At 43.9% G+C, this 22,886-nt stretch overlaps 1 protein-coding gene across 5 annotated transcripts in view; it reads left to right on the plus strand.

The window, feature by feature from the left end:
* LOC132591061 (phosphofurin acidic cluster sorting protein 1) overlaps window positions 1–22,886 on the plus strand; it is a 127,946-nt gene that overhangs the window by 43,044 nt on the left and 62,016 nt on the right. For all 5 annotated transcript variants that reach the window (XM_060263942.1, XM_060263947.1, XM_060263945.1 and 2 more), the window contains exons 2-3: window positions 19,975–20,062; window positions 21,683–21,772. In XM_060263942.1, the coding sequence (XP_060119925.1) occupies window positions 19,975–20,062; window positions 21,683–21,772 (178 nt within the window). The remainder of the gene's footprint in view (window positions 1–19,974; window positions 20,063–21,682; window positions 21,773–22,886) is intronic.

Consider the following 22,886-nt stretch of genomic DNA (forward strand, 5'->3'; position numbering starts at 1 on the left):
GTCATTTTGTGGCACTGAATAAGAGCTTCTATTCTCCTTGAATTTTTTCTGCAGTTTCTTTTCTTCTGTCAGTTTAGCAATCTGCAGCTTTCCTGTTGTGTCAGATAGCTCTTCCTGCACTTGCATTAAAAGAGAGTGATTATGTGGAACAGCCGTCTTGTTAGCTTACATAAGCCAAGCAGTAGTTACCAGCCTGCTTTTTAGAACCTTCATTCTAGGGGCTGTGGGTTAGATCTAGCTCAAAGTTTCTGCTTTCAGTAGAACTCTTGCACAAATAGTGGTACAAGAAAAAGACTATAGTAGCCTCTTGCATTAATTGTTGTTTAGTCGCACAGTCGAGTGACATTTTGTAACCCCATGGACCAAGTCATGCCAGGCCCTCCTGTCTTCCACCATCCTCTGAAGTCTGCTCAAATTCATGTTAGTTACATCAGTAATGCTGTCCAGCCATCTCATCTTTTGCCTTCCCCTTCTTCTTTTGCCTTCTGTCTTTCCCAGCATCAGGATCTTCTCCAGTGAGTGCTCCCTTCTCATTTGGTGGCCCAAGTATTGGAGCTTCAGCTTCAGCATCTGACCTTCCAGGGAACAGTCAGGGTTGATTTCCCTTAGGACTGACTGATTGGATCTTCTTGCAGTCCAAGGGACTTTCAAGATTCTTCTCCAGCACCACAGCTCGAAAGCATCTATTCTTTTGTGCTCGGCCTTTCAAAAGCTTAGCCCTTCAATAATGGAAATCTGCAATAGCACCACTAATCAAAGCCTGGATCCTGGAGGCAGCAAGCTGTACAGAGACTCAGAGACTAATTTGTTGTTATCTGTGAAAGTTAGGCTTGCTTCATCCAGGTATATCAACCTTTTAAACATTTGAATTGTCCTATTATTTCTGGTATTCTACCTCTTTAACAATAAATCAAGCTTAACTTTTTAAAAAGCATTAACTCAGGACTTGATATTGGCATAGCCTGCTGATTTGAGGTATTAATTGATATAGGGAATTGAGGCTGGGAGAAGTTCATGGTGGAACTGAACCTTGGTATCAAGCAGACAGAAGAATGCTTTCCTGATTAGTCCCTTCAGAAATACCTAAAGCTGTCAGCATAGGTTCACAAAGGGTGATTACAGACTGGCACTTTGGGCTGACTCAGAGACACCTTTGAAATCAACCCCAAAAATCCCTCCAGATGGCAACATCTTCCGTCCGTCCCATCCTCACCCCGGCTCTGCAGAGGGGCTCAAAAAGCTACCATTTTTAAAGTGGTAGCATATCTTTGAGCCGACCGCCAGTCGCCTCCTTGCCATCTGGAAGCGGCAGGGCGGATGTGAGGCGACTTGACTGTGTGAAAGTGCCAAGCCAGTGCTGCCTTTCCCCCCCTAAAAACTGTCAGTTGAGCCTGAGCACATGAGCACTTCAGCACTTAACTTGTTGGGGGAAGAAAGAGTGGTCCAGCTTCTGAGGCGCCTCCATGTTTGGAGGCACTCGGCCACCTGGCAGACGGGATGCAGGCACTTTTCTGGGGAGTGTGTGGAGGCCTCAGGACAGCTCCTTTTGAGCTGGCCCAATTCAGAATGCCTCCCAATCACCCCAAACTGTCCATCTGTTATCACCCAAAGAGTACATAGTAAGAATTTAAAGGAAAATGACAAAGTTATGTGTTAATAATTCAAGCAGTTTGCAAGGATTTAGATATGTTCACTTGTAAATATGGGGAGGTTTTTAAAAAGATCCTGTTTTAATGTTATTTTTTATCCTGTTTTGGTTCTCATATTCCCCCAAAGTGCCAGGGGGGAAAAAACTTTTCTAAAGTACTTTAGTGTGTGTCCAAGTATTTTTTTTTAAAAACCAATTGCAGAAAGCTATGCCAGGTTTTGCTGGGTAGGTACAGAAAGGAAATCCCAAATAGGATGCATTCGCTCAACCGTTGCTTTCATGAACCTCTGGCAGCCGCTGCCATTTGGAGTAGCCATTAATGTACCATGAACATGAACATATGAAGCTGCCTTATACTGAATCAGACCCTTCTCGGTCCATCAAAGTCAGTATTGTCTACTCAGACTGGCAACAGCTCTCCAGGGTCTCAAGCTGAGGTTTTTCACACCTATTTGCCTGGACCCTTTTTAGTTGGAGATGCCAGGGATTGAACCTGGGACCTTCTGCTTACCAAGCAGATGCTCGACCACTGAACCACCATCCCTCCCCGTTCCACCATGTGGACCACCAGTCTTTTGACTTGCAGTGAAGCAGCTTCATGCCTTCACGGAAGGTGGAGTGGGAAGCTTTTATTGCACAGTCAAGTGATGGAGAATGTGCATGGTTTCATGAAACTCCTACTGATTGTGGTCGGGTTTGGGGAGGATTATTTTTGCACCTGTCCAGAATACTCTGCCTCAGGGCCTGCAGGGCTGTGGCTCACTGGAGGAACAAACCTCTGCTTTGCACGCGGAAGGTCCCAGGTTCAATCCCTGGCATTTCCGGTTAAAAGGATGAGATGGGAGTTGATGTGAAAAACCTGAACCGTGAGACCTTGGAGAGCTTCTGCCAGTCTGAATATACCATACTGACCTTGATGGACCAGTACTGTGCTTCGGTATAAGGCATCGTCCTCTGTTCAAGGCTTTCCTGTTGTGGGAAGTTACTGCATTTGCCAGAATGATACTTAGGCAATGGCAACCTTTGGCTATATTTTGGTCCAAAAAGCCCAGCTGTGCGTGAGACAGAGGAGATATTCGCAGTGAGAAGCTCAATTCTGCTTTCAGGGCTGGATATCTGCCACTCTGGCAAATGTAAAATTCACTGTAAACCTGTTAGCAAAATATAATTTCTGCGAAGACAAGCTCTCGTCTGTAATCTTTCTGTCGGGCTTAATCCGCTGTTTGCACAGGCCAGATACAGATAAGGATTTTTTTTCACCTACTACAAGAGGCATTTGTTACCATCTGTGGCTACAGCTTTTCAGACCGTGAGGGAAAAATGAAACTAGTCGGAGAGTAGGGTTATGTAAATAGATAAACAGAAATAATCTAGAGGCTGTCGCAGAGTGTCAAAGGAAAAAGCAGGAACAGTGTCTTTTGCTTCCCTTTGCTGTAAGGCATTAAAAAAAACCCCAGTTTACGAATGTGATTGTTCACCATATAGGGGAAAGTGCAGGCTGTGAGGCAGAGCATTTTACAGATTTCGGGACAGGCAGAGGACAGGCTTCCCCTGGGCTTATGATGACTTCGTGTTCAGCTTTCTTGTTTTGACAGCGGGCAGCTTCATTGAACCCTAACTGACAGGGGGGCATCCAAAGGGCCAAATGAAAAGTTGGTGCTGTTGCAAAAATTGATTCAGCTGAAGTCTCTTGCTGTTTAGTTCTGTCCAGCTTTTGAATGTCCAGATGTATTTCTATTTTGAGTTATAAAGTGGGAATCACCAAAAATGAAGGTCTTCAGCAGTGTTCCCTCTAAGCTGCGGAGTTTTTTGAGCAAAATTCTACTTTGTGAGTTACTGGCATTAAAGTTGTGAGCTACTGCATAAATTAGTGTGCTCTGGGGCCATCCTCCCTGAGCTAAGACAAAAATGTGCGAGGTGGAAGCTAAAAAACTGTGAGCTAGCTCATGCTAACTCAGCTTAGAGGGAACATTGGTCTTCAGCACAAGCTTTCATTGAATTGAGAAACATTTCCAGAATAAGGATAGTTTTTGTTTACCCTTTCATGATAGACGCTTCTCTCTTGAATTCAGTCCTGTACTTGGCTAACCCAGTTCAGTCCAGTTCCAGTAACCTTTAATGGCATACCTACTTGGCTAACCCATTCACCAGCATGCAGGAACAGAATTTGTGAGTCTTGAGTCAAGCTGATGACTTTTAAGCACATTCGATCACATCCCCAGTTTTTTAGAGCCGATGGCACCTTTGAAATTCTGACGCAGGGTGGTGGGTGCAATTACAAAACGGCTGCCACAGGAGACAGAGCCAACCACACCCAGGAAGCCCAAGTGCAGGGCAAAAGAGGGATAATTTTAAAAATACACCAGGAAAGAGGAGTGAAAGAGAATAAAACTAGCACCGTGGTGGAAGCTGTAGCAGGACCAATATTTAATCTTCACATCCATACAGAAGCCCTGCTGTACAAGAACCGCATCTGCTTTCTAAAAACGGTTAGTGGGTGCCAGGAAAGGTGTTGATGGGGCTGTGGTGCCCATGGGCACCATGTTGGGGATTCCTGGTGGAGTATTCCAGTCTTCTCCAAATTCATCTGTGCCTGGTTCCTTCTTCCTTCTAGGGATTCTTTTCTGAGCTTCCAGTTGTGTGTTCTCTTCTTTCCATGGTTTCTCCTTTGTTCTCCAGGCTGTCTCTAGCTCTCTCATGGATCATATGTTTTGTTCCTGTGGTTCATTTATCCTGGTGTAATTGTCATTCCCCACCCCCATTCTGGTTCTTTTCATGTGGCTGGATTCTAACAGCTGCATGAAGACAGGATTGGAAGGTCTTTGGGAGGACAGTCAGAGCTTTAGTAATAAAAGCATCTTTCTTGCATCTGGCTCCCAGTTCCATGTGTTTCTACTGTCCTTGTTTCCCTTTCCAATTTTAGTCAAAGCTTACAGGTCTTGTGTTGGTATATTTGGAAGGCAGTAGAGGAAGACATACTGTTCTTGAGATGTGCTGGCTGAGTGCAATGGCAAGGGAAAGAATCCTTAGATCCAGAGGCGCTTAGTACTAAATCTTCCTTTGTTTTGCCTGTCTGGTGTCATTTTTACATGCTGTTGGCGCTTCTAAGCGCTCAGCAGCCAGCAGCCCTGAAAAATTTCCTGTACATTGCTTCAGCTTGGCTGGGCACATCAAGTGACATCTCGTATGTAAATACAGAAATCCACCCTCAACACCAGCTGATCTTCAGAGGTGCTGTGCATTTGTTGTTGTTCAGTCACACAGTCGAGACCGACTCTTTGTGACCCATGGACAAAGTCACGGCAGGCCCTCCTGTCTTCAACCTTCCTCCGAAGTCTGCTCAGATTCGTTTGTTACATTAGTAACGCTGTCCAGCCATCTCATCTTTTGCCGTCCCCTTCTTCTTTTGCCTTCTGTCTTTCTCAGCATCAGGATCTTCTCCAGTGAGTGCTCCCTTCTCATTTGGTGAGAGTATTTGAGCTTCAGCTTCAGCATCTTACCTTCCAGGGAACAGTCTGGGTTGATTTCCCTCGGGACTGACTGATTAGATCTTCTTGCAGTCCAAGGGACTCTCAAGAGTCTTCTCCAGCACCACAGCTCAAAAACATCTATTCTTCTGCGCTTGGCCTTCCTTATGGTCCAGCTCTCACAGCCATACATTACTATGTGGCTCTAATTCTTTGTTCCTTGGGAGTTATATTCTATTTTTGCTTTGGTTGTCTTCCGCAAAGGGCACTTAACACACATGTTTTTTAAACTACTATAGAATGATGCAGTCACTATTCCCTGCTAAACCAGAATGCCTTGGATTTGTTCGTTCCTACTATTGCCCAAACAGCTTTTTCTTAGATCCAAGTGGGCAGCCGTGTTGGTCTGAAGCAATAGAACAAAGTAGGAGTCAAATTGCACCTTTAAGACCAACATAGTTTTATTCAGAATGTAAGCTTTCGTGTGTGCATGCACACTTTTTCTTACTAAGGTGGCAGTCAAACCAGAAATGAAAGCTCTGCAGTCCAGGAGTTTTCTCAGTCATTTTATACTACTAGACAAATCTACAAAAGTTAGGGGGTTTTAGCACCCTGACCGGGACACACGCACTGTGCTAGTGATTTATAGCATAAAGGAAAAAGAGAACCAATGTTTATGGATTCCCTGGCTGATGACCTGAAGATATTCTTACTGGTCTGTTTGCAAGCCTGTGGAAGTGCCAGTAGAGGAATGTGTATATGTGCTAGATTGAACATTATAGGATGGTGGAGACTTAGTAATATATGTGAAAAGGATCTAGGGATCTTAGTGGACCATACACTGAATATGAGTCAGCAGTGTGATGCAGCAGCTAAAAAGACAAATGCAATTTTGGGCTGCATCAGTAGTGTATAGTGTTCAGATCATGTGAAGTGATGGTATCACTTTGCTCTGGTTAGGCCTCGCCTAGAGTACTGTGTTCGGTTTTGAGCACCACAATTTATGAAGGATATAGACAAACTGGAATGTGTCCAAAGAAGGGCAATGAAGATCGTGAGGGGTCTGGAGACCAAGTCCTATGAGGAAAGGTTGAAGGACCTGGATATTTTTAGCCTGGAGAGAAGACGAGTGAGAGGTGATATGATCACCATCTTCAAGTACTTGAAGGGCTGTCATATAGAGGATGGTGTGCAGGGCCAGCCCTAGATTGTCTGACACCCTAGGCAAGGCTAACTTCTGGTGCCCCCCCTTCCCCCGCACTGATAATGTCACTGAATCACATGGGGGCATCCAGTTTGGTGCCCCCGATGACTGGAACCCTAGGAAGTTCCCTAGTTTGTCTAGTGGCAGGGCTGGCCCTGATGGTGTGTTTTCTGTTGCTCCAGAAGGTTAGACTAGAACCAATGGGCTGAGATTAAATCAAAAGAGTTTCCGGCTAAATATTAGGAAGAACTTCCTGACAGTTAGAGAGGTTCCTCGTTGGAACAGGCTTCCTTGGGAGGTGGTGGACTCTCTTTGTTTGGAGGTTTTAAAACAAAGGCTAGATGACCACCTGACAGCAATACTGATTCTATGAATTTAGGATGAGGTATCTGTGAATTTCCTGCATTGTGCAGGGAGTTGGACTGATGATTCTGTTCTATGCTGTGAAGAATTGCTGGGGTGGGGGACAATTTGAAAAGCCTCACCCGCTCCAAATTAATCAACAGTGGCAACTTAAGAACATAAGAGAAGCCATGCTGGATCAGGCCAATGGCCCATCCAGTCCAACTCTCTCTGCCACACGGTGGCCAAAACTCAGATGCCATCAGGAGATCCACCAGTGGGGCTACTTTAGAGAAACAAACATGCCATAATCTTCCATGAGTTACTTTCACAGGAATGATTTCTGTTAGTCTATAAGGTACCTCTGGACTTTTGCCTTTTTTGCCTTATTTTGCTTTCTGTTGTTCATTCGCACAGTTGAGTCCAACTCTTTGCAACCCCTTGGACCAAGTCATGCCAGGCCCTCCTGTCTTCCACCATCCTCCGAAGTCTGCTCAAATTTGTGTTAGTTACATCAGTAACGCTGTCCAGCCATCTCATCTTTTGCCGTCCCCTTCTTCTTTTGCCTTCTGTCTTTCCCAGCATCAGGGTTGATTTCCCTTAGGACTGACTGTTTTGATCTTCTTGCAGTCCAAGGCACTCACAAGATTCTTCTCCAGCACCAGAGCTCAAAACTGCTACACTAGTCTGGGATTATCACCCCCTCTAGGACACCCACAGTGACTTGAGCAGTTTGACTTCCCCCTTTAGCTGTCACTCATCTGCTCACAAATTCTGCTCTTTTGGGGGAGTCTTACAAAGTCAAATTTTCTTGTTATTGCATGCCTGAGGATTCCCTTGAGTATACAGAACCCTCTGCCTTGGTTTTTTGGAGGGGGGGGAGGCTGGGGATACAGCTGTTTGTGTTTGATTTTAGGGCCATGGTTTGGTCAGAAAGAGGAACATCCAGTCCAAGGGTTTGGGTTTGAAAATGGCGAGGCCTTGTGCGGGGGATCACTTGAGGGTAACTCAGAATAAAAAAGGATTAAAATCTCCCTGTAGCCTTCATGTACACACCAAGGCAGTAAGCCTGGGCAGATCTGCTGCTACTTCACATATTGCCTGCCTGCCTGTCTGCCTAAAATCCCTTTCAGCCAGTCTTCAGTGAAAATCTCCTTCTGCGTTGCGTGTGATCTAGATGCACTAGGGTGCTACTATTCGCTCAGTAAAATCTCTGTTCCCTTTGGTCATTCTTTATAGACTCAAGCATTTAGCTTTTTTTAAAAAGTGTTTTTATGTCCTGAATTTTTTTTTATTCTTCTGATTGGCTTCTCTGTTACACTTTCAGAATCCTTTAACTATTACTAGCTGAGTACCAGTCCTTGCAAATTCACTTAACCAGTTCTTCCTTTTAAAAGTGGGAGGGGGGGGGAATGAGATCAGTGATTAAGTTTTTTTTTCCTGAAAGCTTTGCAAATTCTGCGTTTACAGCTAGCAAGAATTCAGCTTTGTGTGCAAAAAAGCAGGATTGGTATGGATCTGTTGCTTGCCTTAGATGAAAGACCAGGAGCGCGGCTGAATTCAGTGCCTTCTTACTATACAGAAAGACACTTTGACATACAAATGAAGACTAATGCCTCTCCCCGGTCTTCTATAGAGTAAGGCCCTGTTTTGTTCATTATATCCGATATAATACATAATGAAATACATAAATAGGGTTTCTTGTAACTTTATTGGCTATGTCCAAGAGGGCAGCCATGTTGGTCTGAAGCAGTTGAACAAAGCAGGAGTCAAGTTTTACCTTTAAGACCAGCCAAGTTTTATTGAGAACATAAGCTTTCATGTGCTCTCTAAGCACACTTCATCAGACGAAAACTTACGTTCTCAATAAAACCTGGTTGGTCTTAAAGGCGCAGTTTGACTCCTACTTTATTTATTGGTTTGGATTTTTAAAAAGCTGCTCTAACATGCCCAGTCTTTTTTTTTTTAACAGCAGCTACTATCAGCCCTCCCTCTCCCCCTTTTTTTTGTTGCCGTCAAGTCACAGTAGACTTATGGCGACCTCATGGGATTTTCAAGGTGGGAGATGTTCAGAGGTGGTTTGGTGCGGCCTGCCTCCTGGTAATCGTTGGAAGCCTCCCTTCCAAATAACTAGTAAGGGTGGGCCCTGCTTAACTTCCAACATCTGCTGAGATCAGGCTAGCCTGAGCTATTCAGGTCAGGGTGTCCCTCTCCTATTGCAAACTGTTTTTGAACGCTTCTAGTTTCTAAACCTATTTGTTGTGGCTTGAGAAGGGGGAGAAAGAGGCCGCTGTCTTCCTGTGCTGTTCCTGGTAGTCATTTTTTTTTAAATGAACTTACCTGTTAAAAGAAGCTTTCAAAGCCACTTAAAAACCCTCCCTGACAGCATAATTAAAAAGTGAAAAAGCAAAACAAGATTAAAAAAAAGATTTAAAATTCCAAAGCAAGAAGAAGCAAGAAGAACTGCAGTAATCTTAATCACTGGCAAAAGCAAGCAAAAATTTTTTCACATGAATAAGATGATGATGATATTGGATTTATATCCCGCCCTCCACTCGGAAGTCTCAGAGCGGCTCACAATCTCCTTTACCTTCCTCCCCCACAACAGACACCCTGTGAGGTGGGTGGGACTGAGAGGGCTCTCACAGCAGCTGCCCTTTCGAGGACAACCTCTGCCAGAGCTATGGCTGACCCAAGGCCATCCCAGCAAGTGCAAGTGGAGGAGTGGGGAATCAAACCCGGTTCTTCCAGATAAGAGTCCACAGACTTAACCACTACACCAAACTGGCTTTCAATGTCATGTTAGTGGCTCTCAATGTCGTGTCAGTGAACCAGTAAGCAGTGTGGTAGTTTTCATTGGACAAAGTGGGAGGCGGGCTGTTGCAGCAAAGACCCCTTTGCAAAATGCTATCTTCAGGTCTGATGTTGTTTGCTCAAATGCATCCATCTCTGCCCTGTAAGGTTCACAATCCATTACTGAGGAAGCAGAAAATGTTTTTGTACTGTGAGCTTTCCTTCAACTTAGTATTTGATTTATTCTCGAACCCTGTCAGAGTATCCCAGCTCTGGTATCAAGGGACTATAACTGATAAATCTCAGTCCATGTCTGCTAAAGCTTAAATATCATTTGACAAAATTCTTTGCTTTGGAATTTCCGTTCACTTTGATTACTTTCAGAGGATCTGGAAGTAGTTAATTGCTTCCAGAGGATCTGAAAATAGGTGCCAGGTTTAACTGGAAGGGGCTTTTTTTGTAATCAGAGAGTGTTTTTCTTGGGACCCACATGAGATCCCACGTTGAGAAAGAATACTACCAATGTGGAATGTTTGCTGTGACATCCTGTGTTACAGTTGCTGAGCAGATTAAAAGCATTCCTTGCTTTGTTCATTTGTCTCCTGCCGCTAACAAAAAGTCGAAGTATTCTGTTTGCATCCTTTACTTCTAAGGTTACAGTTGACATAAGGCAATGCGCATTTGGAGTAGGCTAAATGGCACAAAACTTAGTATTCTGAGAACCTATCTTTTTTTTTCCTTTTCTTTTTTAAAGTAAATTTTTGCCTAAGGGTTTCAGTGAAAAGTTTATGGGGTTGAGGTCACTATCTGATGCATAGAAGGATTGGGCAAGACTTCCAGAGAGCAGTAGGGATGGGCACGAACCAGCTGACGAACAAAAGTTCATCACGAATTTTTGCCAGTTTGTGGTTCAAGAAGCTGAAGAACTGGTCCATGAAGCTGAAGAACCACCCCAGACTTCCACGAATTTTGATGCAGTTTGTGAAGACCAGGAAACCCTTTTCTGCTCATCATGAAAAATGGAGCCATTTAAAATCACTGCTTCCTGCTCCCCATGTGAGCTCAGAGCCATTCAAACCAAACGGTTGAATGCCAGTCCTGGCTGCTCAGCTGATTGGGAAACCCCTGCTTTCTGGTACCTGCAAAAAGCTGTGAGGAGCAGAAAGTAGGGGTTTAAACTTTAAATGGCTCACAAACCAATATGAACTGGGTCAAGTTTGCAAACTGGCATGTCAGTTTGTGGTTCAGCCCTAGAGAGCAGCAGGGCATGAACTGGTCTTCTTTTTGGAAAAGAGACAATTGGTTTTTTTTTTAATAAATATTTTTATGTTTTATTGACTCTTGTACAATTGACCATTACAACATATGAATGTTGGAATTACAAATAGCCCTTACCCCCCCCCCCCCAACCCTCCCCATCTTCTCTTAGTCTTTCCCCCTCAGCCAAGGGCACAAAGTCTTGATCTTCCACTGAATATCCTTCCTTGTTTCTCCTGAGATCCATTCTAAATAAGGGTTCCATCTGGTCTCGATTTCCTTGACTTTATCTTCCCACGTGGAATCCTTGATGATTGTTGCCACGATGTCAGACTGTATGTAATCAAACAAATAGTTGTGCCAGATTTCTATTGACCATTTACTTTTATCTTTCCACCCCAAAGCGATAACCGCCTTCCCCGCTAGTATCATTGCCTTGACAAGGTTTTGAGTGGGTCTGCTTAGTGCCGGACTTCCTATTGTGCTTAACAACATCATATTAAAGCCAATGGTTAATGGTACATTGCAGACTTTTCTAATAAATTGAATAATTTCCCCCCAGAAGGGTTTAACCTCTTCACACTCCCACCACATATGTGCAAACCAACCCTTAAATTGTTTGCAATGCCAGCTGGAACTCATTCCTGGGAATATATTGGCTATTTGTGCGGGTGTTTTGTACCATTTTGTGAAAAATTTAAATTCCAGTTCTTTAAATTTGATTACTTTAATCCCTTCTAGTCCTTCCAAGATTTTCCCAGCCAACCTCACTGTTAACTGACCTTCATGACTCCATATCTTTTGTAAATGTACTATTATTTTATCTTTATTTGAAATCATTTTTCTGTATAGTAACCCCACTAGACCCTTCCTTTGTTTGGCCATTACTTTATATATCTCTTCCATTGGAGCGTCTAATCAAAGCTCTCCCTTTTCACTGATCTTCTTAACTATCTTATGTAAGCCTGCTATGTTTAACCAGTATTGATTACCTAAATCTTCTGTAATTTCCTGTAAAGGTTTTAGTTTACCACCCCTAAACATATCGTCCACTCTATAATAGCCTTTGTTTTTAAGCCTTTCCCACCATTTTATAGCATGTGCCTCCTTAACAATAGCTTCTAGGGGGCTCCACCTTGAAACCTTTCCTAGCCGCTGTGGGTACCATTTCATCCAGGTTTCTAATGATGCTCTTCTGGGCCCTAAGGGTAATTTTAGATCTTTTGTCGACACTGTGGAAAAAATACCAAATCTTCCAATACCACTGTTAACTGCGTTCTCGAAATTAATCCACTTCTGTACCTTATCCTCACTCAGATCTAGTAACGCTCTTAGTTGGAAGGCCTCATAATATTTACTTAAATCTGGGATTCCCCAACCTAATTCTGATTTAAGGTTGTATAGAATTCTCTTATGAAACCTACAGTTTTTATTATTAAAAATCCACACTTTAATTGCTTTATTCCATTGTTCAATTTGATTTTTCCTCAAACCTAAGGGCAATGTTTGGAATAAATACATTAACTTTGGTATCAAGAATATTTTAAGGGATCTTATTCTAGTTGATATCCCTAGTATTTTATGATTCCATTTATTCATATCTCTCTCTATTTTCTTCCATATTTTACCATAGTTCTCATTTATCATTTTGTCCATATTTTTTTGCAGGACTATCCCTAGGTATTTAAGTCTCTTGGCCCCCATTCCTATATTCGTAACCCTATTTATTTCCTGTTTTTCCTCTCTATTAACATTAAGGTATAAAATTTCTGATTTTGCCATATTCACTCCTAGCCCTGAACACTTTTCAAAATCATCTAAAATTATCTTAATCTTTTAAACTCCATAATAATGGCTAGAAACGACTTCCAGAGGAATAGTATTAATACAGCAAAAAGGTTAGCTAATTATTTGAAAGTTAAAAAGGCAAAACAATCAATTAGAAGTATAAAAATTAATAATAATACAACTCAAAACTCTAAGGAAATCACTAAGGTATTTGAGGACTTCTATAAAAAGTTATATATGAAAAAGAGTATAACGGAGGTGTGGGACGCACCTAAGCTAATCATAGAGGAGGAAGCGAAAGCCTCACTGGGAGCTGAGATTACACTCCAAGAGATAAAGGAAGTAATAAAAGCGCTCAAAAAAGGTAAATCACCAGGGCTGGATGGCTTTGCTTCTGACTTTTATAAAGAAATGGTAGAAATTATAGCACCCGAATTGCAGGTGGTTTTTAACGAAGTCTTGGAAGGAAAGAAAGCCCCGGACTCATGGAAGGAAACAGAAATAATTTTGATATTAAAGCCCCAGAAAGACCCGGAAGAAGTAGGTTCGTATAGGCCCATTAGTTTACTAAATCAAGATTATAAGATCTTTGCTAAGGTTTTAGCAAATAGACTTAAGAGAGTTATCCCGTCAATTATAAAAGGGGACCAATACGGTTTCATTGAGGGTAGATCTATTGCTCATCCCATTAGAAATATCTTAAATGTACTGCACCATGGCCAAAAGAAAAAAATAGCTCTGTTAAAGGTGGATGTTTACAAAGCCTTTGATACTCTCTCACATGAATTCTTGTGGCAAATATTAAAGAAGATAGGTTTAGAGGAACGGTTCTTACACGCCATACAGGAAATATACAATGGTGGTAAGGCAAAAGTTAGAGTCAACACTGACCACTCACAAGCGTTTCCAATTCAAGGGGGGGTAAGAGAAGGCTGTCCACTATCCCCGCTCATATTTATAATAGCTATAGAACAATTAGCAGAGCGAATTAGGAATGCGGGGAGAATAGAGGGGTATAAGTCAGGTAATGAAGAAATGAAAATTAATTTATTTGCGGATGATATCATAGTAATTATGTTTAAGAGACAATTGTTAAGCCCTCTTAATGGTCTACAGCAGGAGTCCCCAACCATTTTGAAGCCTGTGGGCACCTTTGGAATTCTGACACAGGGCCATGACACAATCACAAGATGGCTGCCACGAGACATGGAGCCAATCACAAAATGTCAGGGAGCAAGGTTACATATATAATACTAATACTGGCATTTTATGCAGAAGCTCTGTTTAAAAGGATTCGTATTATTCCTCCCAGCCAGTCAGAAGGCCTGCCTAGCCCCACCTACTTTCTAAAACTAGTTAGCAGGCACCATGAATGGTGTGGGTGGGTGCCATGGCACTCACAAGCATCACATTGGGGACCCCTGGTTTTCAGGTTGAACTCAGGGTTTGCCCACCCTCGCCTTGAAAGCTCCTGAGATGTAGAAAGAGTTTTGGGTCCTCTGGGTGGTATTCAAAATGTGAAGATATTTGAAAAATTAAAAACAAACAGTCTTGTATGCAATGAGAGAGCTGCTTGTGGAGCCAGGACTTGCCTCCTGCTGCTACTGAGTTTCTCCCTCAATACAGGGCGAGCTGGGGAGGCCTGCATTGGAAGGGGGAACATCAGCAGCAGTTACAGTTCCCCCCTCTTCTGAAGAAGGAAGGCATCCTTAAGCAATATCTACAAATGTCTTCATGGCTAAAGCTAGCCCAGCATCCTGTCTTGCACAGAGGCCAACCAGTCACTTCCCTTGATGTTGCCTTCTGGCACTGCGATTCAGAGGTCAACTGCTTCTCTTGACAAATACTGTGTTGGAGATCATTGGTGCAAGGAGGCGTTTACTCCCTTGTTTAAAATCAAGAGGCACTTTGTGCGGTTTCAGAGCACATCGGTCATTTCTGCTGTCATTAGCTGTCTCTACTCAATAACACCATGCTTTCCATTACATAACCTGAGGGTGGCCATTTCTAACTTCTACAAATCTGTAGTCTGGATTTATTGAATGTATTGAATTTTAAATGCCTATCAGGAAAAAAAAACCTCAGTAAAAATTCTGAAGTAAGGCCATAACTTAAGCTGTCATGCTTACTATTAAAAGAAAAGGCCGTCATTAATTTTGACTCCATAAATAAGCACATTAAAGTCCCTTTAGGGTTCTTCTGAGACCGCTTTTAAAGGAAGAATGTCATATTGAAGTTCCCCTCTCCATTAAGTTTTGCCTGCGAGGAAAGAACCAGTGTGTTTGTGGCCCCTCTGGTAGCGGAGCCCTCAACAGTCTTGTGTGTCTTTGCATGTTCCGAATTTGACTGATATACTGAGAAAATTTTAATTTCTTATTTAGATTTTGTTGATTTAGTAGATTAATGTTGGTAGGTCTAGACCAGGGGTGGGGAACTGTGGCTCCAGATGTTTTTTACCTACAACTCCCATCAGCCCCAGCCATTGGCCATGCTGGCTGGGGCTGATGGGAGTTGTAGGCAAAAAACATCTGGAGAGACACTGTTCCTCACCCCTGGTCTAGAAGAACAGTAACTGACTTCTTCCACCCAAGGGAAGGGCTAGTTGTTGGCCAACTTACACTTGACCTTTTTCTTAATTTAAGTGAAAGCTTTGAGGACTAAAGTATTAACTTTTAGGTGGAGCTGCTGAGATTACGTAGCTGAGATTTTTCCCCTTCAGTAGAGAAGAATGTGTTGTTGAGTCACTACTGAATCATAGTAACCCCATCCACAAGGCGTTCCAGGCAAGATACAAAGAGAGGTAGTTTGCTGTTGTCTTTTTCTGTGTAGCAACTTCAGTATTCCTTGATGGTCTCCCATCCAAGTGCCAACTGTGACCAACACTGGCTAGCTTGAGCTCATGCTAGTTAACTTGAGCTCAGGCCAAGTTGGGCTATTCAGGGTGCTTTTTGGTAGAGACGGAGATGCATTGAAGCTTATGAAGTTGGCTTATACTGAGACAAATCATTGGTCTTTCTATCTGCTCTGACTGACAGGCAGCAACTCTTCAGGGTCTTAAGAATATCAGAAGAGCTCTGCTGGATCAAACCAGTGGTCCATCTAGCCCAGTATTGTGTCTCATTCGGTGGCCAGCCAGTTCCTCTGGATAGTCAACAACAGGGCATAGAGACCAAGGCTGTTGCCGTCTGGCTTTGGGATTCAGAGGATTAGTGCCTCTGAATGTGGAAGTTCACCTCACCCACTATGGCTAGTATCCTCCATGAATCTATCACTTCCCCTTTTAAAACTGTTTATTCCTGAATTCAGACCAAAATAACTGTTTCTGCTAGAGCAGGGGTGGCCAAACTGTGGCTCAGGAGCCATGTGTGGCTCTTCCGCACGTATTATGTGGCTATCGAAGCTCTCAACACCCCATTGGTCAGTGATTTGGAGAATGTATTTAAAGTTAAAGTTGCTTGCTTTTCACCTCCCCCCAATCTATTTCCTTACTTCCTGCCAGCCTGCCTGCCTGCCTTGAAACATCATGTTTATTCTATGTGGCTCTTATGTTAAATTTGGCCACCCCTGTATTAGAGCGTCTTTCTGCAAGTCTAATTTTTTAAATACATTTCTGTGCTGTCACATGGGTGGGCCTTGGTAATTGCTTGTCACAGGGGATACTTCACCAGGGGATACTTCACCAGATACTTCACCAGAATCATAGAACAATAATTGAGGTGACATGAGAGAAGTGAGCAATAACTACCTGAGTTGCAAAGAATATGAGCAGCCATTTGGGTTTGCCATCTTGGAGCTGTGCAAGTTCTTACATGTTCTGCTGCCCTGGAAGCAGTATGGAAAATGGAAACACACCCTAGTTTACATGAGGAACTCCAGTGCTTTTCTTTGTAAGGTTCTTTGGGAATAATCTGCTGATCGTCTCTTGCCTTGCCTGTGTCTCCGTTATCTCTGAAAGAAGAAAGACACTGCCTTGTTTGTAGACCTGCCTACTTGTCTCTTCAATTTCTAGCCACTAGATTTGAAAAGTGAGTATCTTGGTGGGAAATGGCCAGAGAGTTTGAATCTGGCTAAGATTTAAGCTGCATGAAGTTTAAACCTGGTGCTGCTTGGTATGATGAAGTTTACCTTGCTGTGGAACAGCAATTAATCTGCTGCTCATCTCTTGTCTTGCCTGTGTATCTTGTTTCTGCTTTGGAAACCTTAAAGTAGCTCGCACATGGTTTCCATCAGGCCCAAGCCCACCTATCTTTCAACAAAACTGTAGCATTCTATACCTCCAAACCAAATTGCGGGTGGGGTGGGGTGGGGACGACTCCTTTAAAAACAGTCAAGCAACCCCATCCTCCTTGGGTACAACTCATTGTAACAGTTGTTGGGTGGCTTCTAATCTCTCCTTTTTGGATCTAGGTACTTTTTAACAGTAAGAGTAGTTGAACAGTGGAAATGGCTACCGAGGGAGGTGGTGAGCTCCCCCTTACTGGCAATCTTTAAGCAGCGGCACGACAAACACTTGTCAGGGAAACTCTAGGGTGATCCTGCATTGAGTAGGGGGTTGGACTAGATGGCCTGTGTGACCCCATTCCAACTCTGTGATTCTTCTGTGATTCTAGTTGAGTGGGTGGTAGCAGTTCATTTCCAGGTGATATTAGATGACGCAGATGCATTTTGATATCATTTCTAGCCAGCGTTAGGCATACCTCAGACACCCTGATGGTCAGAGCATTAAACTTGTACCAAGAAAGAGATGATGGGGTCCTGCCCTGTTGGTTTTCCTGGATTTGTCAGCGCTTTTCATACCATTGACAAGGATACTGTTATGCACCACTATTTTGTATTGTTTGGGCTTATAGCACATTACTCCAGTCATTTTGCAATTAATACACCACTTGGCATGATGCTGGGGGAGCTAAGGTTTGGCACAAAATAACTGCTGCGCTGTTCCACAAGGTCCGTTTTTGTGCCCTGAGCTGTTTAAGATTTACGTGAGACCAGGGCTTTTGTTGAAAGACAGAAAAAGCCCAGCAGGAACTCATTTACATATTAAGCCACAGACCCTGGCACCAAGCCAGCCGGAACTGCGTTCCTGTGCATTCCTGCTAAAAAAAAAATAACCCCTGCATGAGACACTCCAGACGTCTGGAGTAAAGCACCATCTATATGCTGAAGTCACCAGTCGCTGCGATCATCCTCTTTGTCTGTATCAGAAACAGTGCTAGAAATGCCAAACAGATTCCTAGAACTGACCAAGGGCAAGGTTACAAGCATTTGAATCAACTGCAGTGCAGATAATATGCAAGCTGTCTTGATAGGTAGTTTAGAGCAGGGGTCCCCAAGCCTTGGTCCACGGGCCAGTACTGGTCCGTGGCCTGTTTGCAGCTGGACCGTGGCGTGAGGCAGAGATGCCACCCTTTTCACCCGCCTGGGTCCCAGGCACGCGAAAGAGGCAGCGCAGCTTCACTCCGAAGCACCGCCTCTTTAATCCTCCCGGGTGGGTGGAAGGGGCAGCGCAGCAGTGACCTTCGCTTACCGCTCATTTTAAGACCCCCATGGGATGGAGGCAGGGCTGGGGCATGGGGGGGGGCAGCCTGGGGCAGCAAAAACCCCACCACCACCACCACCTGTCCATGGAAAAATTGTCTTCCATAAAACCAGTCCCTGGTGCAAGAAAGGTTGGGGGCTGTTGATTACAAAGGCTGAGAATTATGGAGCCCAATATTTAATGAGGAAGAATGGCAAGAAGGGGGAGTTGTAAAGGTTGGCAAGCCCTGCAATTGTCAGATGCCCATATATGCCCTGGTGCAAGAAAGGTTGGGGGCTGTTGATTACAGTCCCCTTGCAGAATGTTACAGTCCCCTTGCACAACAGTGTGACAAAATGGGTGCTGTTAGAGTGTGTGTGTGTTTGTGTGTTAAGTGCCCTCAAATCCCTTACAGTGGCCCCATGAATGAATGTCCTATCATTAATAGCCTTGCCCATGTCTTGCAGACTGAGGGCAGTAGGAATCTTTAGAGTCATCCATCTCATGTTGGGTTGTCTTCTTTTCCTGCTGCCTTCCACTTTTCCTAGCATTATTGTCTTTTTCAATGACTTCTGTCTTCTGATAATGTGACCAAAGTAAACCTCAGTGTAGTCATTTTAGCTTCTAAGGAGAAGCTTCATTTGATCTAGAACCCACCGATCTGTTAGTGTGTGGGGTGTCTGACATATCTGACTGCATGAGCCTAGTGCATCAGTTACCCCAGGCTTTGGGGTATCTCCTATTCTGGATGGAATTGGACTCCCCACCATCTGAGGCTAGACAGGGGCAACCCAAGAAAAGACCTTCTTGATTGAGGTGTTAAAACTTTGGAACTCCCTCCTTGGGGAGATTCGTCTGTCTCTATCATTGACTTCCACCAATGGGCGAAAACTTCTTTGTTTTCATAGAATCATAGAATTGGAAGGGACCTCCAGGGTCATCTAGTCCAACCCCCTGCACAATGCAGGAAACTCACAAACACCTCCCCTCCCCCCACATCCCGAGTTTTGTTTGGCACTCCTGTACTAGCTCTCATCGGCCCTCCTCCCTGTGTGTTTATGTGCTTTGCTTGATTATTTTAAAAATGTTATATATATATTTGTGTCTTAATGGTTTTATGTTCACCACCTTGTGGACTCTATGTGGGTGGAAAGGTAGCACATAGAAATGTTTGACCAGGAACGAACAGGGACACAATTCCCGCTGGCTTGGTGTCAGGGGGTGTGGCCTAATGTACAGATGAGTTCCTGCTAGGCTTTTTTCTACAAAAAGCCCTGTGTAAAATAATTGTCACATCAGGGTATGGCCGAATATGCAAAAGAGTTCCCGCTGGATTTTTTCTACAACCTCACCCCCCCCCCCCCCCCCCCCGGAACAGATTCTCACTGTGTAATTGTCAGGATCACAGCAGGTCCAGTCTAAGAGTTTTTCTGAGGGGGGGTGCTTTTTGATCTACAGACAATATTACATTTAGAAACTTGAATCTATTTGAAACTGGAATACTTAATAGTTAACAAAGTATCTATTTAAAATTGAAATGAAAACTTCCTCTCCTGGCATGTGACGCCTGGAAAATCTGTGTCCTGTCCCACTTACGTACTTGAATCTTTGACCGTCTTTGTCATTCAACTCTCACTGTGTGCCAAATGGATTGAGATTGGAGCGTTCATGCCAGGTGAAGCAGAAATACATTAGCCTCTTCCCACCCCAAAGTGCAGTTTATGTTTCAAAAGGCTGGAAGACTTGGCTGTTACTGGCAAGACGACTTGCTCAGTAGAAACAGCGATTTAAGCAGCTTTCCTCACCAATCTGCTGTGTAGTCCAAAAGGAACAATTTGCCTTCTCATTAAAAAACAAAAAAGCCAATATACCTGTGAAATGATTTGCTGCTTAACTTTTGCTCTAGGGGTGCTTAATTTGTAACCAACAGGTATTTTTTCCCTCTCTCTCTGTAAAGGTTGTTCAGTTTGACCTTGAAAAAGCTCATCATGCTGAAAGAAATGGACAAGGATCTGAACTCGGTGGTGATTGCAGTGAAACTTCAGGTGGGTATATTGAAGAAGCAAGAGGGTTTCAGGGCATATATGGGCATCTGACAATTGCAGGGCTTGCCAACCTTTACAACTCCCCCTTCTTGCCATTCTTCCTCATTAAATATTGGGCTCCATAATTCTCAGCCTTTGTCTTGGTTCAAATGCTCTAGAACAGGGATGTCAAATTCATTTGTTATGAGGAACGGATCAGATGTAAATGAGACCTTGGTGGACCGGGCTATGCCATGTCAGGCCAGGTCATGTGTGTACCTATTTAAGATTAGGTAGCTGAGATATAAACTTTATAAAGGACACAAACAAACAAAATTAAATATTCTTCAGAAAAAACTTAAAATAAAATATGCTTAAAACATCAGCACTCGTTGGTTTTAAAGATGCTTTCTTTCCATTTCTCCCATGGGATCCAGGGAACGGGGCAAAGGAAGCTCTGGCTCTTTCCTTCCTTCCCCAGGGGACCAGTAGAAGAAAGAGAGGCTGCTCAGTAACTCTGCTGTGCAATTGAGAGAGCCTGGCAAAGCAAGCTGTGATACAGAAGGAAGCAAGAGAGAGGGAGAAGGAAGCAGATGAGAGCCAGTTGCTCAGGGGCCTGATAGGAGCCGTGATTCAGCCCTCGGGCACCCCTGCTCTAGAATGACATTCTCCATTCGAAAACAGGCTACTGTGATGAGGACCATCCTGTTTCCCTTGCTGCGTTTAAATGGGAAATCTGAGGACTCAAGTGAAGAGGATGGATTGGTACTCTGCATGTGGGAGAGATGGAATAGAGGGGGCCTCCTGCTGGTTCTGCGAGTCAAGGGAAATTGCCCTTTCCTCAGGGAATGTGCAAAGTGCCCGCCATGGAGCCTTGATCTCCAGCTTGACATTATGAACAGCATAGTTGACTGGGGTTTGTAAGTTTGAATGTTATAACTAGGGTTGCCAGCTTCCAGGTGGGGCTTGGGGATCTCCCAAAATTACAACTGATCTCCAGACTTTAGAGATTCATTCCCGTACAAGAAAATAGCTTTGACGGATGGGCTGTATGGCATTTTACCTCAGTGAGGTCACTCCCCTCCCCAACCACCTCTTCCATGGGCTCCACCTCCACCTCTCCAGAAGTTTCCCAGGCCAGAGTTGGCATCCCTGAGTATAGCACCACGTGATGCCTACTCTTTTTTCCCTTCAGAGCCGGTTTGATGTAGTGGTTAAGTGTGTGGACTGTTATCTGGGAGAACTGGGTTTGATTCCCCACTCCTCCACTTACAGCTGCTGGAATGGCCTTGGGTTAGCCATAGCTATTGCAGGAGTTGTCCTTGAAAGGGCAGTTGCTGTGAGAGCCCTCTCAGCCCCACCCACCTCACAGAGTGTTGTGAGGGGAGAAGATAGGAGATTGTAAGCCACTCTGATTCAGAGAGAAGACCGGGGTATAAATCTGCACTCTTCTTTTTCTTTCATCATATTGAGCTAAATCCTTTGAAAATGGAAGAAAGCGCCCAAATTTAACAAATGCATCTATCAGCACTACTGTGTCTCTCGCTTCAGCATGGTTTTGGGGGGGAATTCAGATGCACTTTTCTTTAGCGAACACTAAAAACTACAGGCAAAATGTCTCTTATTCTATGTGAATTCCAGGGTTCAAAGAGGATCCTGAGGTCTAATGAGATTGTCTTACCCGTCAGCGGACTTGTGGAAACAGAGCTTCAGCTGACCTTCTCGTTGCAGGTAAATAAAGTTCAGCTGATCCATAGAATATCGTTACCTGCTTTGCAGCACGCTGGGATTTTCTGGCGGGAGCTTCGCAAAATGCAAAGCTAGGAGCTTTTTTTCTCATCGGTTGTTTGGCATTGAGCAATCAGGCATCTGTATTGTGTCCCTCGCCAAATTATGGTCAGGATCTGTGGGGACAAATGCCAGAGGCTGCCTTGGAAGTCCTGTCCAAAATTACTTTTTGATTAAGCTTTTCTGATAAGACAGATGTTTGGGATGTGATGGTTAATACATGAGAGCGCCTCTCAAGCAGCATTAGACTCGCTGGATGGACCTTTGGATTGCTTCCGCAACAGCCTCTGGCATCTGCCATCCTTTAACCTTAGAATACAATCTGAGAGAGGTCACTAGAATGGATAACACAACAAAAAATGCAAGCTAGTGACCAATTTACTAAGAAGTATATAGAAATCAGTCCAAATGTCCAAAACATGTATATTCAAGTCCCAAAGTAGTGTGGTGACAAGCCAATCGATTAAGTACTTGTTTCTTTCCAGTCTTCATCAGACCTGGGACCAATATTGATTCAGTTATATAGATTCTTTACACAATTTTCAAAAAAGAGGGACGCAGAGCGTCTCCAGCAGCAATTTCACATTGGCTACAGCTCAGTATGTTCACATGTTGGTGGTGCACAGTGGTGGTGCTCCGGGTGGGAACTCCCAGCTCCATACACTGGACAGTGCTGCCTAGGAGAGCATGCAGGTGACGGAGCATGGACGGTGGGAAGGCTTGCAAGTGGTTGAAGGATGTACAGAAGGTAGGTGCGGGGGGATTCAGGTGTTGGGATGGAAAGGAAGACATGAGGGGGGGCGGCCCTGAGGGTGAGCTTCTGCCCAGGACCCCCCAAGCCTGGAACCAACTCTACTTGGGGAGTCCCATTTTTCTCCCACAATAATCTCAGGCAGCATGGTACATAAAGAAACCAGTTGACAAGCTACTGTGCTTCAGATTTCCCCTGAAAGAGGCTTAATAACTGTAAAGTGCTTGGGGATTTTTGAAGGAAAATTGCTGTGAAATTCACAAGTTTATGCCCCTGCCTCCCTTTTCCTTGGAAGCATTGCCACAT

The sequence above is a fragment of the Heteronotia binoei genome, unplaced genomic scaffold, assembly GCF_032191835.1.
Source record: "Heteronotia binoei isolate CCM8104 ecotype False Entrance Well unplaced genomic scaffold, APGP_CSIRO_Hbin_v1 ptg001401l, whole genome shotgun sequence".
In the NCBI taxonomy this organism is placed as follows: Eukaryota; Metazoa; Chordata; class Lepidosauria; order Squamata; family Gekkonidae; genus Heteronotia; species Heteronotia binoei.